The sequence below is a fragment of the Chenopodium quinoa genome, unplaced genomic scaffold, assembly GCF_001683475.1.
Source record: "Chenopodium quinoa cultivar QQ74 unplaced genomic scaffold, ASM168347v1, whole genome shotgun sequence".
In the NCBI taxonomy this organism is placed as follows: Eukaryota; Viridiplantae; Streptophyta; class Magnoliopsida; order Caryophyllales; family Amaranthaceae; genus Chenopodium; species Chenopodium quinoa.
Genome location: NW_018743937.1, coordinates 30,251 through 50,853, shown reverse-complemented (window position 1 = coordinate 50,853; position 20,603 = coordinate 30,251). Strand labels below are relative to the sequence as shown.

At 38.2% G+C, this 20,603-nt stretch overlaps 2 protein-coding genes and 1 long non-coding RNA gene across 11 annotated transcripts; 1 reads left to right on the top strand and 2 right to left on the bottom strand.

The window, feature by feature from the left end:
- Nucleotides 1–3,207: 3,207 nt before the first annotated feature.
- LOC110688757 (serine/threonine-protein phosphatase 7 long form homolog) lies at nucleotides 3,208–5,005 on the bottom strand. Its single transcript, XM_021865520.1, has 3 exons — nucleotides 4,952–5,005; nucleotides 4,250–4,684; nucleotides 3,208–4,169 (listed from the first exon to the last, which is right to left on the bottom strand). The coding sequence occupies exons 1-3, from the start codon at nucleotides 5,003–5,005 to the stop codon at nucleotides 3,837–3,839; spliced, it is 822 nt and encodes a 273-aa protein (XP_021721212.1). The 3' UTR covers nucleotides 3,208–3,836.
- Nucleotides 4,558–6,052, bottom strand: LOC110688676. Its single transcript, XM_021865409.1, has 2 exons — nucleotides 4,779–6,052; nucleotides 4,558–4,684 (listed from the first exon to the last, which is right to left on the bottom strand). The coding sequence occupies exon 1, from the start codon at nucleotides 5,726–5,728 to the stop codon at nucleotides 5,042–5,044; it is 687 nt and encodes a 228-aa protein (XP_021721101.1). The 5' UTR covers nucleotides 5,729–6,052; the 3' UTR covers nucleotides 4,558–4,684; nucleotides 4,779–5,041.
- A 779-nt stretch (nucleotides 6,053–6,831) lies between these two features.
- On the top strand, nucleotides 6,832–14,141 carry LOC110688675. Of its 9 annotated transcripts, XR_002504621.1 has the most exons (11): nucleotides 6,832–7,275; nucleotides 7,465–7,566; nucleotides 8,158–8,255; nucleotides 8,579–8,704; nucleotides 8,920–9,010; nucleotides 9,201–9,255; nucleotides 9,364–9,465; nucleotides 11,888–12,067; nucleotides 12,192–12,254; nucleotides 12,354–12,502; nucleotides 13,626–14,141. It is a non-coding gene; the product is annotated as an uncharacterized LOC110688675 (long non-coding RNA). The 9 variants fall into 9 exon arrangements; XR_002504620.1 differs by lacking the exon at nucleotides 8,158–8,255 and having other exon boundaries at nucleotides 6,836–7,275; XR_002504614.1 differs by lacking the exon at nucleotides 8,920–9,010 and having other exon boundaries at nucleotides 6,836–7,275; nucleotides 13,626–14,140.
- The last annotated feature ends 6,462 nt before the right edge of the window (nucleotides 14,142–20,603 follow it).

The window sequence follows — 20,603 nt, the reverse complement described above, 5'->3', positions numbered from 1 at the left end:
TATGGTGATGCAGGTGGAAGTTGTTCCTTTGTTTTATTTGGTGGAGGTTGGTTGTATGGTTGAGTCTTTGTCATTTTAGCTTGCCTGGTGTTTGGTGGGTGAGGCCCATTTTTAGTGTTATCTCCTAGCATGAGGTGCTAGTTGATGGCTTGGATTGTATGGTGGGTAGTATCCCTCTCTCTACCTTGTGTCTTGCTTTGTCCGGGCTCCTTCTCTGCCTCTCCTGCTGTGGTGGTTGTTGTTCTATCTCTATCTACGCATCTTTTGCTATTCTGTTGTACTTGAGCCTCCTTGTGTTTGTGTTGCTGGCTGATAGTTCATGGCTATGATCCTTTGTTCTGGTTTGTACTGCATGTATGCTATAGTTCTGTCCTGGCAGGGTATTTACAGGGTTGGTATCAAGTTATGTTGATGCTGGTGGATAGTGTTTGCTTTGTTACTGCTTTGGTGTGGTGGAGGTTGGTTGTCATGGGTGAATCTTGGTTACTCTAGCTTGCTTGGTGTGTAGTGGGTTGAGGCCCTATTCTTAGTGTTGTTCCCTAACATGAGGTGCTAGTTGATAACCTGGATTGTATGGTGGGTGGTGTTCCTATTACTTCCTTGCTTGCTGCTTCTACCAGGTCTCCTTCTTATGCCTCCTCTGTTATGGTTGGTTGGTGATCTATCTCTGCCCAGGCATCTTATGCTATTATGTGTTCTTGAGCTTCCCTGTGTTTGTGCTGCTGGCTGATGGCTCATGGCTACGATCTCTTGTTCTGGTTTGTATTGCATGTATGCTATTGTTCTGTCCTGGCAGGCTGACTATGGGGTTGTTATCAAGCTGTCTTTTTATGGTGATGCTAGTGGTGGGGTATTATTTGTTGTTGTCTTGGCATGGTGGAAGTTGGTTGTCATGGGTGAGTCTTGGATATTCTAGCTTGCTTGGTGGGTAGTAGGTTGAGGCCTTATTTTTAGTGCTGTCTTCTAGCATGAGGTGCTAGTTGATGGCCTGGATTGTATGGTGGGTGGTATTCCTATTGCTACCTTATCTGCTGCTTCTCCCAGGACTCCTTCTTTTCCCTCCTCCATTGTGATAGCTGTTGATCTACCTTTGTCGTGGCATCTTATTCTCTGTCTTGCTTGAGCCTCCTTATGTTTGTGCTGCTGGATGATGGTTCATGGCTGCGATCTTTTGTCCTGGTTTGTACTGCATGCATGCTGTTGTTCTGTCCTGGCAGGCTGACTGTGGTGCTGTTTTCAAGCTGTTTTTATGATGATGCTGGCGGATGGTGTATGCTTTCAAGCTAAGTTGTTGCTTTATTATACTCACCTTATTTGTTTTCTTTGGATGTATGGGTTTATTACCCACTTTTGGATGTAGCTTTGGTTCCCTCTCTCTTTGGGAGTTAGAGATTCTGTAGTTGTTATCTTTGTTTTGCCTTCGAGCTTTGGTTTTGTTGCTTCTTTGGCCCAGAGGGCATGTACTGCACTTTCATTTCTTGTAGTTGCTACTTTTATGGGTAGTAACTCTTTACTTTTGGTAATAAAATTCTTTATTTACCAAAAAAAAAAAAAAAAAAAAACCTCCTAACCATGAGATTAGAGAGTTCAATCCTCACTAAGGTAACTATGAGAAGGAATTTTCTTTATTACCCTCCCCCTTTAAAGTGCAATCCATAAATTAAACCTAATCAAGTTGACCTACAAGAGGTTCTAAATCGATCAGCAATGCAATCATTTTACTTACCAAATTAATGTGAAAAAATAAACAAACAATAGCTTTTTTTGGGGTGACACATCCTGCGGCAAGCTCACACACACCAAAACACTGATCGGGTAACTCCTAGCCGATTGAGTAACCCTTGACCGAAAAATCCCTAACCGATCAAGTAACCCCAAACCGACTTAGAAATCCCGACCACACAACTCCTGATCGAGTAACCCCTGACCAACCAAACAACCCTTAACTGAGTAACCTTGCACAGAATAACCCCTATCTCACGCCGCCGTGTTTCTAGTCATATATAAAAAATTGTGAACAAACAAGACTTAGTATCTAATCAAGCCATTTAATTTTTTTAATCATTTAAATACATTTTAAAAGTATAAATAATAAATTAAATGAGAGCATTTTCGTGAGGGAGTATTACCCAAGGGTAAATATCTCACATAATGATGGAGCTAATTCATCTTTTCTCTCAATCTTTCTTTATATATGGATTGTTATTTGTATTACAAATCATCACCTTCAACATACATATCTCATCGTGTCTTTATTAGCTCCTTCATAAAAGAAGGCAACATTCCCAATAAAGCTACAATGATTCAAGTTATCATTAGGAACTTTCAGAAAAATAGTTTTGTGATTATTGTGAAAATAACTAAATAAGTAACATGGCTTATATATCCATAACCCTTAAAAGCCAAATTCAAGGGAGAAGGTTGCATTTTTTTACTTTTTCTTATGAACAGTTAATACCGATTTTTCCCTTAAGTCATGCCTATTTTTTTTCTCAAAATTCTTATGAACAGTAAATTCAAGTTTTTACCCCTTGCCTTTTCTTTTTTGTTCCTGTTTTATTTTTATTTTTGATTTTTTTTTCCTTTTTGTTTTACTGCCTTTTACCCTTTATTCGATTCCTTTTCTTCAGTAGTCACCTCATCTCCATTCATCTCCCCTCTCTCATACCACCATTTTCTCGGATTTTTTCCCAAATTGAGCTTTATTGGTAAATTATTTACCAAATTGGTCTCGTGGGAAAAGTATTTCCCAAACTAAGCTTCTGAGGTGAAACGTTGTCTCGGACAGCGTTTTACACCCAGTTTTTTTAAAAAAAAAATTCAAGAAGTAAAACGCTGTCTCAAACAGCGTTTTACCTTGTTGACCTGTTGGTATGTATTTTGGAAAAATATACTAGTATATTTTGCCAAATTATACTGGAATATGTATATGGGCTTTAAAACGCTGCCTCAGGCAGCGTTTTATGTTGAAGCATAAAACGCAGCCTGAGGCAGCGTTTTATGTTAAAGCATAAAATGCTGCCTGAGGCTGCGTTTTATGTTAAAGCATAAAACGCTGCCTCAGGCAGCGTTTTTCTGCTAGACTGCATTACCAGCAGCATCTGCTACACTGCATCACCAGCAGTTTCTGCAATCTGCTGCTGCCCCTACATATAACCCTCACCCAGCAGCATCAGCTCAGCCCCACCATGAACCACCACCCCCACCACCATCCACCACCATGAACCACCTCCCCCACCACCACCGGCCGCCACTCTCGACCACCCCTATGCAATGCAAAACACCCTAAACAACGCAAGGACATTCCCACCACCCCCATCATTAACCACCACCCCCACCACCATCAACCACCTCCCCCACCACCACCGCCCGCCACTCTCAACCACCCATAAACTACCATAAAACACCATAAACAACGCAAGAGCATTCCCACCACCAGCCCCAACCTTTCCACCACCATCGACCACCACCGACAACCATCAAACACTGGAAACAACCCCAACAGCATGATAACCATCGTGAAACAGCACTTTAAGTGCAGGAGACCAAATATATGCTGCTTGATACATATAACGGATATAAAAGATATAGTTTCACTAACAAAAGTCAAATTCGGACAAATAAGGGAAATAAACTTCAAATTGTACAGAGAGTCATTTAGAAAACATTTCTTGTATTAATAATGTAAGCGTTATATACAACATTGTTAAATATCTGAGTACCACAAAAGGATCAACTAACTAATACTATCCGGACTCATGTATTGGAGTTAACTGATCTCCATCCTGTGTGTCCTCCGTCCGTCTACGAACACGCCTCGGACGCCTCGTGTAATGCTAAATGGTGGTGAATGGGTCTCGGGACGGTGGAGGAGTCAGCTGGAGAGACGATGAGTCATCCTGGTTGTGGCCGGGAGCGGTGTTATGGATGAAGTAATCCTCTGCCTGTGTAGAGCCCGAAGTATGACCTCCACCACTACTCTGTCCGAAGTCGAACTGTGAATGGAAGGAGTTGGGGTCATGATCGTCCCTGGGGTGGACGAGATGGCCATGGCCATATCTCTGCAAGCTATGTATGCCCATATCTCGCACCCGCTCAACCTGGGCTCTGGTGGGTACGGCTGCTAAGGCATCTGAAAGTGCATCAACCATCGCACCCATATCCCCCGCCTGCAGTAATCATCCATGAATTAGTAATATGATATAGAATTTCAAATAATTTTGGAAAACAAGAAACTGAAAAAACTCACAAGTCCGCTGATAACATCATAAGCTGGATGGTAGTGCGTGGACGGTGGGGTGTAGGTAGGGTTGATGAAAAGGCGTGTAATCTGCCTGTACCATACCATGTAAGGATCACGTGGATCCATAACACCCTGAAACAGGTGACCGTCAACGATGGACTCCAACCGCTGGTCCCAAAGCTCAATGAATTGATGATGCTCCAGTGCCCAGTTTGTCTCCAACTTTCCACGACGGTCAATGCCGTGGAGGCGAATACTAGTGTCACAGGGCATGGGGATAGGCTGGTGAAGTCTGAACTGTCGCAACACTCGGTCCGGTAGGTGGCTCTCCACGACCTCGAAACAGATCATGGGGGTCCTGGCAAGCCACTCAGCACGATGCTCGAGCAAGTGTTCCGGCATGGCCTCTACCAACACAGCAGAATAGGGATCCCATGTCATCTGCAACAAGGATATATCGTGAAAAGGTTAGGGCAATGCCAATAAACAGTATAAAGAGTAAACAAACGATTACAAATTTAGTGCAAGATTCCACCTGTTCATCCGAGAGTCGATCGAGGGCGTCACGGTAGTAGAGAAGACCTCTCGCTGTATGCGCATGTGTTAGTCTGGGAACCACCCACCTGTGGCAACAAATTATTTAAGAAGTTGTACTAGCTAATTATAACAAAATTTGAGTACACAAGTATAATGTTACGAACCTACAACCGTTATCATCCTCAAGGGCTCATCAATTTCCATCTGCCCATCTTCAAGATCCATGTCATCAAGCCTATCATACTCCTCCCCATTATCATCCTATTCATCTGTATCCGCATACACATCGTACACCGACAATTCGTTATTCACAATATTATCAAAATGACTTGGGTCTTCTTGAGACGGTGATTCTTGAACCTCATCTCGCATCGGTGACGGAGCCACGGTGTTTGATGTTGAAGGACCGGATTGGCTGAACATTGTCACACAGCCCCCCGCATGTGCAGGTGATGCTATATGAGGACTAAACGGCATCTGAAATTGATCATCATGCAGCAAGCGACTGAAAGTTCCCATCCCATATTCATTCGATGGAATGTGGTTTGAAGGGCCTTGGAAGGACGCGGTGTTGTAATCGGAGACATATGTAGGATGTTGTTCTGCCCAAGTACTTTGTTGGGTACATATAGGCACTGTTTCTACATATATCTCATTGGGAACACCCTTCATTGTAACAATGCTTCTCAAAGCTTTTAAATGTTTGTTTGTGGAGACAGGTAACACTTGAACCCCATGCCCAATCTCACACCTCATTTTAAGGTTCAGTTCAGTATTCATTGGGTTTGAGCCGATACTACTGTGAACCTCATTCATCAGATCATTCACAGTCATGTTCGGTTCAAGTGTTATAAGTTCCATATTCCCTCCACTGTACTCAACATTTGATCCATCGCACATAATTTCACCTCCCCACCGGCATAACAACACTACATTTTGTGAAGCCATATTCTACATACCAACCAAAACACATTTAAGGATAATCGAATTCTAAAACAACGTCAAAAAACCCTAATTTAACAATACATAACATACATAGCTTCGATAATGGAAAGTTATATCAAATTTCGAGAACCTACATGTGTAGCTAATATGACAACAATGAAACAAGTCCATTCTCATTATCAACATTTTCATCACCAATTTCATAAACTCTTAGTACCGCATACAACTATCAACATACTAATACCGCATTACCATCAACAATTTTATCATTTTTTTCACAATAATAGACCACATTACCATCAACAATTTCATCAAGAATTTCATCAAAAACAAACCACATTATCATTGACAATTTCATCAACAATTTCGTCGACAATTTAATCAACAATTTCGTCTATATTTTTCCTTAACAATGTACCACATTATCATCAATAATTATCAATAATTTATCACATTTCATTACTAATTAGCAACAAATTAATACAATTTACATCACAATTTGCTACAACATACAACAACTATCTACTACCAACTATTCAATGTAAAATTCAACAATGTACTACGAATTTAGGGTTTACCCGGATTTAAAGAGTGAGTGAGACAATGCCGGCAACAACTTCCGTTCACTTTGGTGGCGGCAGGGGCGGCGGCACGGCAGGGGAGGCGTTGGCAACGGCTGTGGTTCTTTGTTGCTGACAATGAGAGTTAGTGAGAGAGAGAGTGTAAATTGCGTGAAAGAGATTGAGAAAAAAAGGCTTGGAATTCGTTATAATTCCTGCAAGAAACGCTGCCTCAGGCAGCGTTTAATGTACAGATAAAAACGCTGCCTCAGGCTGCGTTTTATGCTTGTACATTAAACGCTGCCTGAGGCAGCGTTTCATTTAAAGATATAAACGCTGCCTCAGGCAGCGTTTATTTGTATAAAACAGGTATGAAATACGAAGTTTTCGAAAAAAGTCAAACTACCATAAAACGCTGCCTGAGGCAGCGTTTTATATGTTGATTTTTTTTTTTTTTAAAAACTGAGTGTAAAACGCTCAGAAGCTTAGTTTGAGAAATACTTTTGCCACGAAACCAATTTCGTAAATAATTTCCGTATAAAGCTTAATTTGGGAAAAAATCCCATTTTCTCTCTCCTTCCTACTTTTGACATTTCTCTGTGCAAAGCTCACATCTCAAAAATGGAGCTTACCTCTTTTTCTGAATTCTCTAATGGAAGCGGCTCCTGACCTCGGTTCTTCCGCCGTTGATCGTAGTTTTCTAGCGAATTCTTACATCTAAAAAATGGAGCTTACCTCTGTTTCTCCCTCCCAGTTGTTGTCTTGCAGCTCATTTATATCTCATTTAACATTAATTTATGAATTTGGTTGATTATAGTAGTTTTGATTGAACATGATTTGGATATTGTGCGAAATTTAGGGGTTTTTTTTTATGTTTATGATTTTGTTGATTTTTTTTTTTTGGTTTTCAGCAAGATGACGAGACTTCTTTAATGGAAGCAAGAGGGTTTTAATTCTCCTCTCTTTTCTATGATTTGTATTTTTTTTTTGGTAATTGGTTTTTCTAGTATTTCATTTTTGTTTTATAAAATAGTTAGGATTTGGGTGTTTTATTTTCAGTTTGATTTAGGATTTCTAATTATTTTTATAGATTACCTAATTGATTAGTTTAATTTTGTTTTTAGTTTCTCAAATTTTATTGATTTAGGGTTTCTGATGAATTTTTCTTTTGGTTTGTAGCTTATCAGGAGCAGTTCGGCCTAATTCATGTAATGAAAGTGGGAATAGGCATGCGAGCAAATAGATGGAGTTTGGTTGAATCCGGAAAATGACACCAAAATGGTATTGCCTCATTTCTTCTACCTATGATTTTCTTTTTAATTTAGTTTATTCTTTCAATGTCATCAGTTTTGTCTATTTTTGTTGGATCTGATTTTGTTTTAACTTAGATTTTGTTTTTGTTGGATCTGATTAATTTAATCTTCGTCAATGGTTTGTTTTCGAAAATTGATAGTATAAGCTTCAAACTTAGATTTTTAGGTGGTTTCGGTTTCACAATTTTGTTGATTCCTAATTTTTGTCAATGTTTTCTATTGTTTTATTTTCCAATTATATATTAAAAATCTGATATAATTGGTGGGTGTTAGTTGCAAATAGAGTGGTGGTTGTGGGATAAAGATGCATTTGGATGATTTCAGAATTGAGAAATTTAGGGGTAGATATTTAGGGATTATAGAACTGCACTAAAGGTAGCATCTTTATTATGGAGATGAGCTTAGAGTTAGGAGAGATGGTATTGTTGGGAAATTATACACAAATTGTCATAATTGTGAAGCTGCATTTTGTAATGATAATAAAAATATATATTCCTTTAGTTTTGACATGAAATATATTATTTGATTCTGATTTTGATCCATAAAATATCTATCCTAGGGTTTCCATGCTATCGTTTTTGGGGGTTCCCTGTCTTTCGATCGGTGACTGATTACACTTTGTCATTTTCTTTCTCATCAATCCTCTTGCAATTTTAGGTAATTTGCAGTTTTAATTTCTTTTTATAATTTTAGATTTTGTTTCAATTCATAATTTTTGCTTTGGTTTTCTCCATCTTGGTCCATTTTTTTATTGTTAGGTTTGATTTTAATATTTCATCTTTGCTTGATTAATTGATCAGCTTTGATTGTTGTTTACTTTGATCGATGGATTTTTTGTTTCATGCATGCAACAATTTACTATTTTGCCTTTTATTTTTCAATAATGGTTTCACATTCTGGCATTCTAAGCTTCAATAGTAGTGTTACTTCTTTTTATGGCTAATGAGGAGCCCGCTTGCTCTGGCTTTGTTGGATATCAGGGCGAAAGAGGAGATCTAGAAGAATATGGAGGTTTGTGAATTTGTTCAAACTCGGAGGAGACTAAACGCTTTTTTCAGTTTCTTTTCTCTAAGTTGGGCTTCATCTGTTCTCCAATATTGAAATAGGTAAATGATCACTTCGAGTCTCTTATGAACAGTGTTTCTTGAATGATTTAACAAATTATGGCTGTGGGGTTTGTAATTTTATTTATTTATTTTTTTTTAAAAAAAATGGGGTTTGTAAATTTTGCAGAATGGTTCATGTGGTTTTCCCTCTTTACAAAAAAAAAAAACATTTGAGAGTTTAATTTCACATTGTTGTTAAATTGATGTTCGCATAGTCAATTAAGGGTTCTATATTGGTGGATTATTCAAAAACTTGATGAGCAGATTGGTCAGCTTATATAGTACAAGCCTCTTTCCGAAGAAGAGGTTTTCATTATTTCTCTTTCTTCAATTCGAATGTGCTAGATCCATTTGTTTTCTTTTCATCTATTTGTTAATTTTGGGAATTTTGTTTTGTTTTTTAGGGTTTATAGTACATGAAAATTTTATGATTTTTGTTTTGTTTTTGAGGGTTTTTGGTTCCCGAAACAATTTAGGGTATTTGCGGTTGTTTCAGGCAAGCTTCAACAATCTTCAATGGCGGACGATGATTACAATGACATTGATATGGGGTAACTTCTCTTCTAATTAATTCATGTTTTTTTTCCGTGAATTATCATATTTTTCACTGATTAAGCTCTTTCTCCTTCCCTTGCACACTAAACACTGATTAAAATCAGACTTTGAAGATTTTAAATTTCCATGGCACGAGCACAATATTGAAGATTACGGAACAAGTTCTTCAAGCTAAGAAATTCTTCAATAAGCTCATCGATAAAGAGGTATTTTCTGATCTACTGGTTCTTTTTAATTCGAATTCTATCATCTTTTATTTTGATTTTTAATAGTGTTGTTTTGCTTGAGTTGATTAGAAAAATGTATAGGCTAATTTGGCTAATCATTTCTCTCACCTCGCTTTCTCTCTCTACATATGGGTGTTTTCAGGTAAGGTAAGTGTAGGCGTCGCTCGAAGTGCGCCTACGTTAAAGCATGTTGTGAATATGCTTGACACTCATAAGAAGTGGGAATTGACATAATACAATTAGGGACAAATAAAGTAGGGAGCCGCCAACAAGTTTTTTAAGGAACTTGTAAACCATTCACGGATCATAAAAAGGCAACCACGATAAGGGACAACGATAGGCAACAACGATTGACCCGTGAAGGTTACACCCCATTCATAATCCATGAGATTACTAACTCCATATGGTTCGGAACCACGAAAGGAGGATCGGGGATGATGGTACGAAGTGAGTCATGGAGTCACATTCGCCCATATTGGCCTCTACTCGATTCTTATGGTGAAAATTGATTCCTACGATCTCAAAGGCATACAAACAAAATATTCAATTCGCTCCAAAATATTATTTAGCTAAATTGGTTGAATAATAATGCACACATTATTTTAAAATATTGGTGATCACTTCAATTAATAACAAGATTAAAAAGGATACTAAACCGGTTGTCCAAATTATCTTATTAGGCGTGATTTTCAATTACATATTCCCTTTAAACATGCAATATGGTGATCAATAAAAAAAATAACAGAATAAACATTAATATTGGAAGTAATTTAACCATAGTTCCAACAATATAAAATCATTAGAAAAATAATAGAAATAAAAGGAACATAATTCTTACTTTGATTCTGTTTGTTTGCAACTACAAAATAATAAACGAGTTAGTAACTTCAAGGAAATAATAATAAAACAACAATTAAATTAAATTAAATAAAGTAGAGTTGATTTGGGGCCAAACCCTCAAAAAGTTCTACCTTTCACGCCTTGGTTTAAGGATAGAACCACGAGTAAAGTATGGACTCCTTTGAGCACTTGAAGTAGGAATTTTGAAATAAGAAGGGTAGGCTAGTGTTTAGGCTAAAGCATAGAAGAGAGAAAAAATCAATTCCAGAATTAATTGATGCCCTATACATCAGAAATGAGGGGGTATTTATAGAGAAAATGTGCTGAGGGAGCACACGGACCCTATAATGATAAAAACCCTAAAAAAGTATCCCACGACACGGCAAACTGTACCGTGACACGGGAAATCCCACCGTCAGACGGGAAGATTTCCCGCGACACGGTGTATTTTTGGTGTGACGCTGGAAATTTTCAGTAAACGGGGAAGAAAACGCGTTAAGGGTTTACGCGGAAAAGACACGGAAATTCCCGTGTCACGGCAGATTTCCCGTGTCACAGGAAATCCCACCGTCAGACGGGAATGATTCTTGTGACACGGTGGGTACCTGCCGTGGCGCGGGAATTCTCAGCCTGCTTTTCCGTCTAAATACATTTTTAACCCTAATTTCGTTCAGCATTTTAAGTGCCGATTGATAAATTCGGGCCATTTTCTGATTTATTATTATTTGGGCTAAAATAAGAAAATAATTAAATAAAATAAATAAAAGGTTTGGGCCAAAAATAAATAATAAAACAATAAAATAAAAAAAGTTTGGGCTAAAATTAAATAATAAGTTTGGGCTGAAATTAAAACTATGCTTTCACCAAACATCAAGACTAATCCATGGACTGTTCAAAAATATGAATTTAATCAAATACGATTTTTTAAGCACTCTCGGGATTAAATACTGAACCCGACCAATAGCGGCGGTGAAAGGTTGTTCATCATCGGGTTTGGTTTTGGGGAGACATTTTTAGGTGTCTACAGTAAGCTGGTGTTTTTCTTTTTAAGGAACAATTTTTATTGCTTAATTATTGTATTAATTGAGGAAATTTTAGTTAGTCAAGTCGGGAAAGCTGGCTTATTTCAACAGTTTATTAGACAATTATTTCATGAACTGTTGGGAGAATTATTGTGGTTTTACTGTTTACATTTATCTAAGTTGATGATTTGTGGGTTTGACATTTAATCGAAATTTTGGTGACCAAACCAACAAAGGAGCGATGATGAAGTCGGGGTCTCAATCTTTGAGCTATTGAGGTTTTTGTGTTTATTATGAGCTAACTAAAGTACTTATTATTATTGTGAATAGTGCTCGCTTTTTAGTTAGAATAATATTTTCTTAGTTTTATTACTAATAATTTTTGGCATTTTAATTTTTTCATTTGCTCTCTTTGTCTCCCTAACCTGGTTCAGATCAGTGGCAGCAGTTTGTGAAGTTGCAGTTTGTGCTAGAATTGTTCTTTATTCATTTCATGAAAGTGTTAATGTAGACATGTAACAATGGTTGATTTGATTTAGGTATGAGATGGAGTTCAATGCAAAAAGTTAAGAACTTTGAGTGGTCATCAAATAAGAGCTGGTGTTTTGGCATAGAGTTCCCGTATACTTGCCTCTGAAAGTAGAGATAGGAACATACTTCAACACGATCTTCGGGTCTCGAATTACTATGTTAGCAAGCTTGTTGGACATAAATCTAAGGTAATGGCAATGTTTTGTCTTTCTTACTGGAATGTAGAGTAGTAATCTATTATTGTTGCTGCTTAATTTTATCAATTTTTTTGGTTTGTGATCATTAAGAATATTATTATATGTCATTCTTTAGGTGTGTGGGTTAAAATGGTCTCATGATGATAGGGAGATTGCATCAGGAGGCGATGACAATCAGGTAATTAGATAGTATTTAATTTTAAAATAGTAAGTGGTTTGACAATCAAAGATATTCTGAAAGGTGATTAATTTGCAAATTTCATGAAAAAAATATCAGCTATTGGTATGGAACCAGCATTCTCAGCAGCCAGTTTTGAAACTGTCTGAGCATACAGCTGTCGTGAAGGCCAGAGCTTGCATATCGTAGATGTTGCTATGTTTTTTTTATGGAAAATCATAGCTGTTTCACACATCCACGAATATCAGGTATATCGCTTTGTTCGTCAATCTTTTGTAATTTTTATTTGGATTTTTAATGATTTTTATCAGTGTTATTTTATGTTTGTTGATGATTTGTTGATTTTAATTTTGTTTTTGTGCATTAGTATTGTTAACAGTAATCAATTTATTTTTCCACTTTTTTATTTAAAATATTTTTCTAATTGGTTGGACATAAAATTGAAATTGACAGATACCTGAAAATATGTATCTAAGGAAACAAAGCAATTCACATACAAAGATGGAACTATGTGTGTCTTTAAGGTTCGTATTCACATTAATGTGTAGACAATATGTAATGTCCAAATGTAGAATCATACAAGAAAAACCTGTTTTCGATTCCTTGAATTCTCACCCCAACCTACCTCCCGAAATACTTCGTATAAAATAAGAAGAAAAAAGGTCTTTTGTCCTTCATCTGCTTTCTTCTTGGAGTCTATGACTCTATAATGATGAAATGTGCTGGCAGTACGATTGGGATACAAGTTTTGGGTTTTGCTGGAATGTACTTTAGTCAAACTTTTGAAGAAACGATACATATGAGTATCTCATGAGTCTTTAAAATAACACCTCTCTTCTTGTTCCAGTGCCTTTACGTTACCACTCCTTAGCCCTTTCTGTTGAACTTCCCATAACATTTGGCATTTTAAAAGGTTTTTTCTATACTGATCAATTCAGATAGAGAGGTTTTGCTTTAGTTATAAGCAGCACTTTGAATTTGAGCTTTGTTGTGGTTTTCTTTATATTCATTTGGGTTATGAGTAGAGTTTTCTGTTCTATATTGAGTATTGAATTCGCTCTCCTACAATAGTTGTATTAAGCATAGGCTTTTATGTTGTTAGATGTCTGATGACTTACTGCAATTTTCTTGGGCATCAAGTTCTAAGATGCACAACGGAACTTCTTTTTTTAACCCTGGTTTGCCTGGGGGCATCTGTTGAAGTACAATATGTGTTTATGGTTTACATACGATTTGGTTTTGTAGCTTTGGATTATGAATGTGTGACACTTGATCTCTCTTTTTTAACCCTTGCTCTTATGAGTGATCAGGGTTAATATAACACAACCATAATATACCAACAATTCATCTCCCTTCTAAATTCCTTGGTAGGGATTTGAGGTCAGGCTTCCGGATAAAGCAACCATGGAACACACCGTGCGCCTTGCCATTGAAGCTTTGGACAGGAAAGACATTGAAAGGGCTCGGAACTTACTAAGAATTGCGCTTCAAGTTCTGTTAGTGAGAGCCATAAACATGGTCAACATTGCATCTCATGACATGCATGAGCTTTTACCCCCTGATGACCCTTTACTTAAGAAATGTATTGATCCAATTGATGCTTTTGTGAGGTCAACTATCAAATGGTCTCAATCTGTGGAAAGAAGTTCTTAGTCAGCAGATCTTATATTTTCATTTAGTAGTATGAATCTGAATCATCATTATGTAAATGCCTCCTCTTATAGACATTTATTGATGCAGAACTTTTGTTAGTTTACAGATTTTATTGAAATTGTATTGATTTCAGGCATAGTAGTGAAGGACGATTGTAAAGGTAGACTTAATGCAAAGTTCTTCAATTGTTTGATATTCCACCATCTGCAAGTGAAATTCAGTCCATATTCCTCAGTTTTTTTTGGTTCATATTCTCATATACAGCCGGTCCGTTGAATGAATGAATTCATCAAAATCTGATCGTAGGTAAATTCCATTTCCGTACCTAGGCACAGGGGGTGAAATGTCATAAAGAAAATTGTATTGCGACCTAACTGTTGGGAAATTAGCACAACTTGGCAATGACAACAGATAGAAACAGGAATACTATCAGAATTTCCCTCTCAATGAAAAAGATCAATCTATGGTATATACAAGTTGTGTATTTTTATGTCTAATACAATTGAAAAACAAATATCTACACCATCCAAGTGGTATCTTGCTAACAAAAACTTGAATGGATTCTAATACTTACACTTCAAGACCTTGATTCTGCACTTCTATAACGGTATTTTTGAACTCTCCTTATGTACTGTTTCAAGACCTTGATTTTGCTCTTCTATAATGGATTCTAATACGTACACTATTTGATTATGCACTTCTATAACAGTATTTTTGAACACTCCTTACTTGAGGGGGAGGGATTACTCAAGGGGTTTAATCATGGATTACTCGAGGGGTTACTCACTCAAGGGTTAGCAATAGCAATAGCAATAGCAATAGCAAATAGCAAATAGCAATAGCAAATAGCAAATAGCAAATAGCAATAGAAAATAGCAAATAGCAAATAGCAATAGCCAATAGCCAATAGCCAATAGCCAATAGCAAATAGCAAATAGCAAGTAGCAAATAGCAAATAGAAAGTAGCAAATAGCAAATAGCAATAGCAGTAGAGATAGCAATAGAAATACCAAATAGCAAATAGCAAATAGCAATGGCAATGGCAATGGCAATGGCAATATCAATAGCTTTAGTAAATAGCAAATAGCAAATAGCAACTAGCAAATAGCAATAGCAATAGCCAATAGAAAATAGCCAATAGCAATAGAAATAGCAATAAATAGATAGGAGTAGCAGTAGCGTCTTTTCTCTTTTTTTTTTCCCATTGAGAATTGTCTTCTCACTTTCATATTACTTGAGTTTGTTATCCTTACTAATAAGTTGTATACTTGTATTGCATCAAATTAGTACATTTATGCTAGGATTGGACTTGCTACACAAAAGGAATCATGTTCATGTAAAACTAAAACGAAGGTACAAGCTGCTCTATACATGATTGTGGCTATATGTGAAACAAGAGCTAATCATTATCATTGTTTTTCGTAGAGGCTTTGTGAACTCAAAATTTTATCCTTTTAATCTATGTGCATGCTTCCCAATCTAATATTTTATTGTGTTTTCAGCACTTAAGGAGATACGAGAGATGCTCGGATGAAGTCTAATCCTGCATGGTGGAAGCCAAGGAAGAATTCTATGAAGACATACCCTGTCATTTAAGGGATTGGACTGATTGTATTTTATTTTATTTTATATATCATAATCTGTAATCTTTTGCAAAATTTCAATTGTTTTTAAGGAATAAGTGTCCACAACTTATCCATTGCTTATGTAACAAGTTAATATTAATGGTTTAAAGTTTTAAACTATTATGATTGAGCAATTTGGATTAGAGTTGTGTTTTGTTGTAGCTAGCAGTAGAACTGAAGTTTGTTCGCAGATAGCTAAACTTTGAGAATTATTTCAGCACGTATACCAACTTCTTTTTTTGGACAACTTCTCCTTTGTTTTGATGGCTCTCAAAACTATGTCAAAACAACTTTTACAGGGGTAATAACTTTGTAATTAAATTACTTAGGACTAATGGGATATATTAATTTTCGTTATTATTGCAATGTTGTTAGGTTTATTGTGTTTTGGATACGATTTTTTTCTAAGGTTGTGACTCTCTGACTATAATTCACTTGGCCAAGGTTTACTTGAGAAGTTACTCTGTCATGGGTTACTTGAGTTACTCAGTCAAGGGTTACTCGAGGGGTTACTCGGTCAGTGGTTACTCGAGCTACTCGGTCAGTGGTTACTTGGTCAGGGGTTATTTTAGGGTTCACTTGAGGGGTTACTCAATCAGGGGTTACTTGAGGGGAAGGGATTACTGGAGGGGTTCAATCATGGATTACTCGAGGGGTTACTCATTCAAGGGTTAGCAATAGCAATAGCAATAGCAATAGCAAATAACAATAGCAATAGCAATAGCAATAGCAATAGCAATAGCAAATAGCAATAGCAATAGCAATAGCAATAGCAAATAGCAATAGCAATAGCAATAGCCAATAGCCAATAGCCAATAGCCAATAGCCAATAGCGAATAGCAAATAACAATAGCAATACCAATAGCAATAGCAATAGAAATAGCAAATAGCAAATAGCAATGGCAATGGCAGTGGCAATGGCAATGGCAATAGCAATAGCAAATAGCAAATAGCAATAGCTAATAGCCAATAACAATAGAAATAGCAATAAATAGCAATAGCAGTAACAGTAGCAGTAGCAGTAGCAATAAAAATAGCAATAGCAATAGCAATAGCAAATAACAAATAGCAATAGCAATAGCAATAGAAATTAAAATTGTTATGTACTCTTACCAAAGAAAGTAGTGTTGCGATTATTAAACAAACTATGGCAGCCTGGAAGGGGTTACCTGAGTTATTTTGTTAGGGGTTACCCGAGTTATTTAGTTAGGGGTTACTCAAGTTACTTGGTCAGGGGTTATTTGAGGGGTTGGGACAAAGGTTACTCGAGGGGTTCACTCGGTCAAGGGTTATTTAAGGGGTTACTCGATCAGGGGTTACTTGAGGGGTTCGGATAGGGGTTACTCAAGGGGTCACTTGGTCAAAGGTTACTTGTAGGGTTTGTCGGTAAGGGTTACTCGAGTTACTCATTTAAGGGTTACTCGAGCTACTCGGTCAGAGGTTACTTGAGGGTTCAGTCAGGGGTTATTTGAGGGATTATTCAATAAGGGGTTACTTGAGGGGGGTGAGTTACTCGGTTAGGGGTTACTCGAGGGGTTCGATCATGGATTACTCGAGGGGTTACTCGGTTAGGGGGTGCTTGAGGAGTTACTCAATAAGGATTAACTCAAGTAGCCCCTGACCAAGTAACTTGAGTAACTCCAGCAACTCGAGTGACTCATGACCGAGAGATAATTAATACGAAACAAGACAAAGCTCAAACATGTAATCCAATCCGAGCAATGATATTAACTTTTCTAATTTTCTATATTCCATATCAATATAAGTGTCTATACTTATCAATCGTTTGTGATATAATTAACTGCTAACATAAATATATTTCGATATGAAATCATTATATCTTACACCATTCCAATAATTTATATTTCATACAACTACGAATTCATGCACAAATTTACGAAAACTAAACCAATTTGATTATTTTGACGATTCATTAATGGTTTCCTAAATTATATTAACAAAACGGTGTGCTAATAACAATTTGTGTCATTTGATATATTATCATAATCAATGACATTTGGTTACTCAGTTAGAAGTTACTCGAGGGGTTCATCATGAATTACTCAAGGGGTTACTCGGTCAGGGGTTACTTGAGTAACCCCAACAACTCGAGTAACCCCTAACCGAGAAACTCGAGTAACCCTGACAACTCGAGTAATCCTATACCGAGAAACTCAAGTAAACCTTGTTGCATGATACAACATGTTGCATACAAAAATATTTGATTTTATAATGTAAATTATAGTTAGTTGGATATATTTATTTGTTTGTAGGAGAGAGAAATAATAATAAAAAAGTGTAAATTGGGTTGGTCATAGAGAAATAATAAAATAGTCGTGGACTCTTACCAAAGAAAGTAGTGTTGCAATTATTATGGAACGGATTGTGGCAGGGTTACCTGAGTTATTTTGTTAGGGTTATTCGAATTCTTCAATTAGGTGTTACTTGAGTTACTCGGTCAGGGATTACTTGAGGGGTTGAGAAAAGAGATTATGCAGTAAATTAATGATACCTCTTTCATCACAAATGTTCTACATTAAATACTATAAAATATTTTTTTTAAGACCTATCATTTATGTATGATATCAATAAGTAATAATACTTTACACAATAATACAATAATTTATAATGTATACATGCATATATCATGGACAAGTTTACAAAAACTAAGCTAATTAACTTATATGTCTTGCTACTAATTTTCTTAATAAGGTTTACAAATCGGTGCGCGCACAACGCGTGCGGCGCACTCTAACTGATTAGGGGATTTTGCTCCCACCAATCGGAATACGCCACGTGGGCCAATCAGGTCCTGCCAAGTGTCCCCCAGTTGGACATCTCAGGGCTTGCCACGTGGCACACGCTTATTCGTCCACCCTGGAATTATTATGTCATGACACGTGGCATACTCCATGCCTAATGGAGAAGCCGGTCACCTAGGCCCAACTTCCGAGGGAAGCCCAATCAGCCCAAGGTTAACCTAAACCTAGATTGACACGTTTCCCGAGGTTATAAATACCTCCCTTAATCCTCATTAAGGGAGATTACGCGAACAACGCAGATTACACACATTAAACACTCTCACCTAGAGAGACCCAACCACTTTAATTTCCGCATTAATTACTCCTTAATCAAGTACTAACTTGACCGTCGGAGGCGGATCTCCAACCATCCGGAGCATCCGTTTGTTTTGCAGGTACAGGCGTCCGGTTCCAGTCTCGGAATTGTAACTCTCCCGCAAGACATCAGAAAACCCCGAAACATTTTGGCGCCGTCTGTGGGGAGAGTACTTCTGAGATGGCACCACGTTTGTACCGGCTCCTGAAGAGAGACGTCCCCTGGACGATCCTCTAGTTCAGTCGGACCGCGATACTGAGAATGAATTTGAAGTTGAAGCTCACACAGCTTCAGACGGGACCCTAAGGGCCCGACGTACCCGTCATACCGAAAGGAGGGAACGGGAACATCTTCAAACTGGAAGCGAGCCAGCAGGCGCACCGCCTGTTCTGCAGCAGCCGACTGATGGGTCTGCTCCCATCACAAGGGACGAACTCATGACCTTCATGAGGGACTTCAAGGGAGAAATTCAAGAGTTGATCAACAAGAAGCCGCCTGCTCTGGACAAGGAGCAGTCGGCTAAGAAACCCTCCACTTCACGGAAGAGGAAGCCAGTTCAAGGGCGAGAGGCGACCCCTCATCCTAAATCTAGGAAGTGGGAGCCACCTGCCCTTGATTTCACAAAATACCGTTTTCCTACTCCAGGAAATAGGAAACCTGTTCGTCATATTCAGGCGGACGGGTCGAGGAAAACATACACAGACGCTCGGCTACTGCTAGAGCAGAAGAAGAGTGCCCGATTGTCAAAGTCGGCCTCTACTTCATACTTCCAAGACAGTCTGCGAAATACCTCGATGAGGCATACTCAGTCGTATCATGAGAGTCAGTCAGGCGGCACCTCCCGTCAGTCCGGCTTTCATAGCGACCAGGCGGTACCAAACTTACCGTTTGTACCGCAACAACAGTATTTTTTACAGCCACCTCCGTTTGGTGGACATGCAGCAAAAAATGTCCAACCTATGGACTGGCAGCTACGGTTGCTTAGACTTGGTGAACAGCCGTCGGCCTTCTCCAAGGAAATTACTGAAGCCGCTCAGCCGGCCAAAGTGAAAAATGTATTAGTAGGCGCCTATGACGGCACTACTAACCCAGAAGACCATCTGATGGCATTCACCAACCTGATGTACCTTCAAGGGTTGGATGATCCCACTTGGTGCAAGTGTTTCCCAGCGACTCTCAAAGGAATCGCACAACAATGGTTCGGCAACCTGCCGACTGGTTGTGTAAATAACTTCAAGACGCTTGCTTACTTATTCACCTCCAACTTTGCCATGAACATCCCTGCGAAGAAGACGACCCTTGATTTAGGAACAATTCAGCAGGGCGAGAAGGAGGGGCTTCGTTCTTACATCAGGCGGTTTAACCTGATGAGAATACAGATTCAAGGGTTACCGGATGAAGTAGCCTATACTGACTTTTTCAGAGGTCTCAAAGACGGGTCAACCTTCAAATTTGATTTGGTCCGCAAGAGGGTGGCGACTCTTCAAGAGGCCTTGATTGAAGCGGAAGCCTATATACAGGCGACTGATCTTTGTAGTACGGTAAAACAGTCAGACGGGAGAAGGTCCGACAAAAGAGAAGGACGACAGAAACAGTCGTCAAACAAAGACGAGAAGAGAAAAGAGGTCTGGGCGGCTGATTCCTCTAAACAGCCGGCCCAGAAGAAGAAAAAAGAATTCAAACCATACTCCCCAAAGTATGCGTTTAACAAGGATAACCAATTTATCCTAAAGGAAATCAAGGGACGGATCTCAATTGAGAAGTCGGTCCCCATGAAGGGTTCTGCAAACAACCGGAACCAAGAAAAATTCTGTGATTATCATGAAGATGTTGGTCATCACACCAATGAATGCATCAGTCTCATGCGGTATCTGGACCGCCTGGCTGAGCAAGGTGATCTTGACACTTATGTCAAGAAATCTACGGGGAACACTTCCTCGAAAAAGCAGTCGGC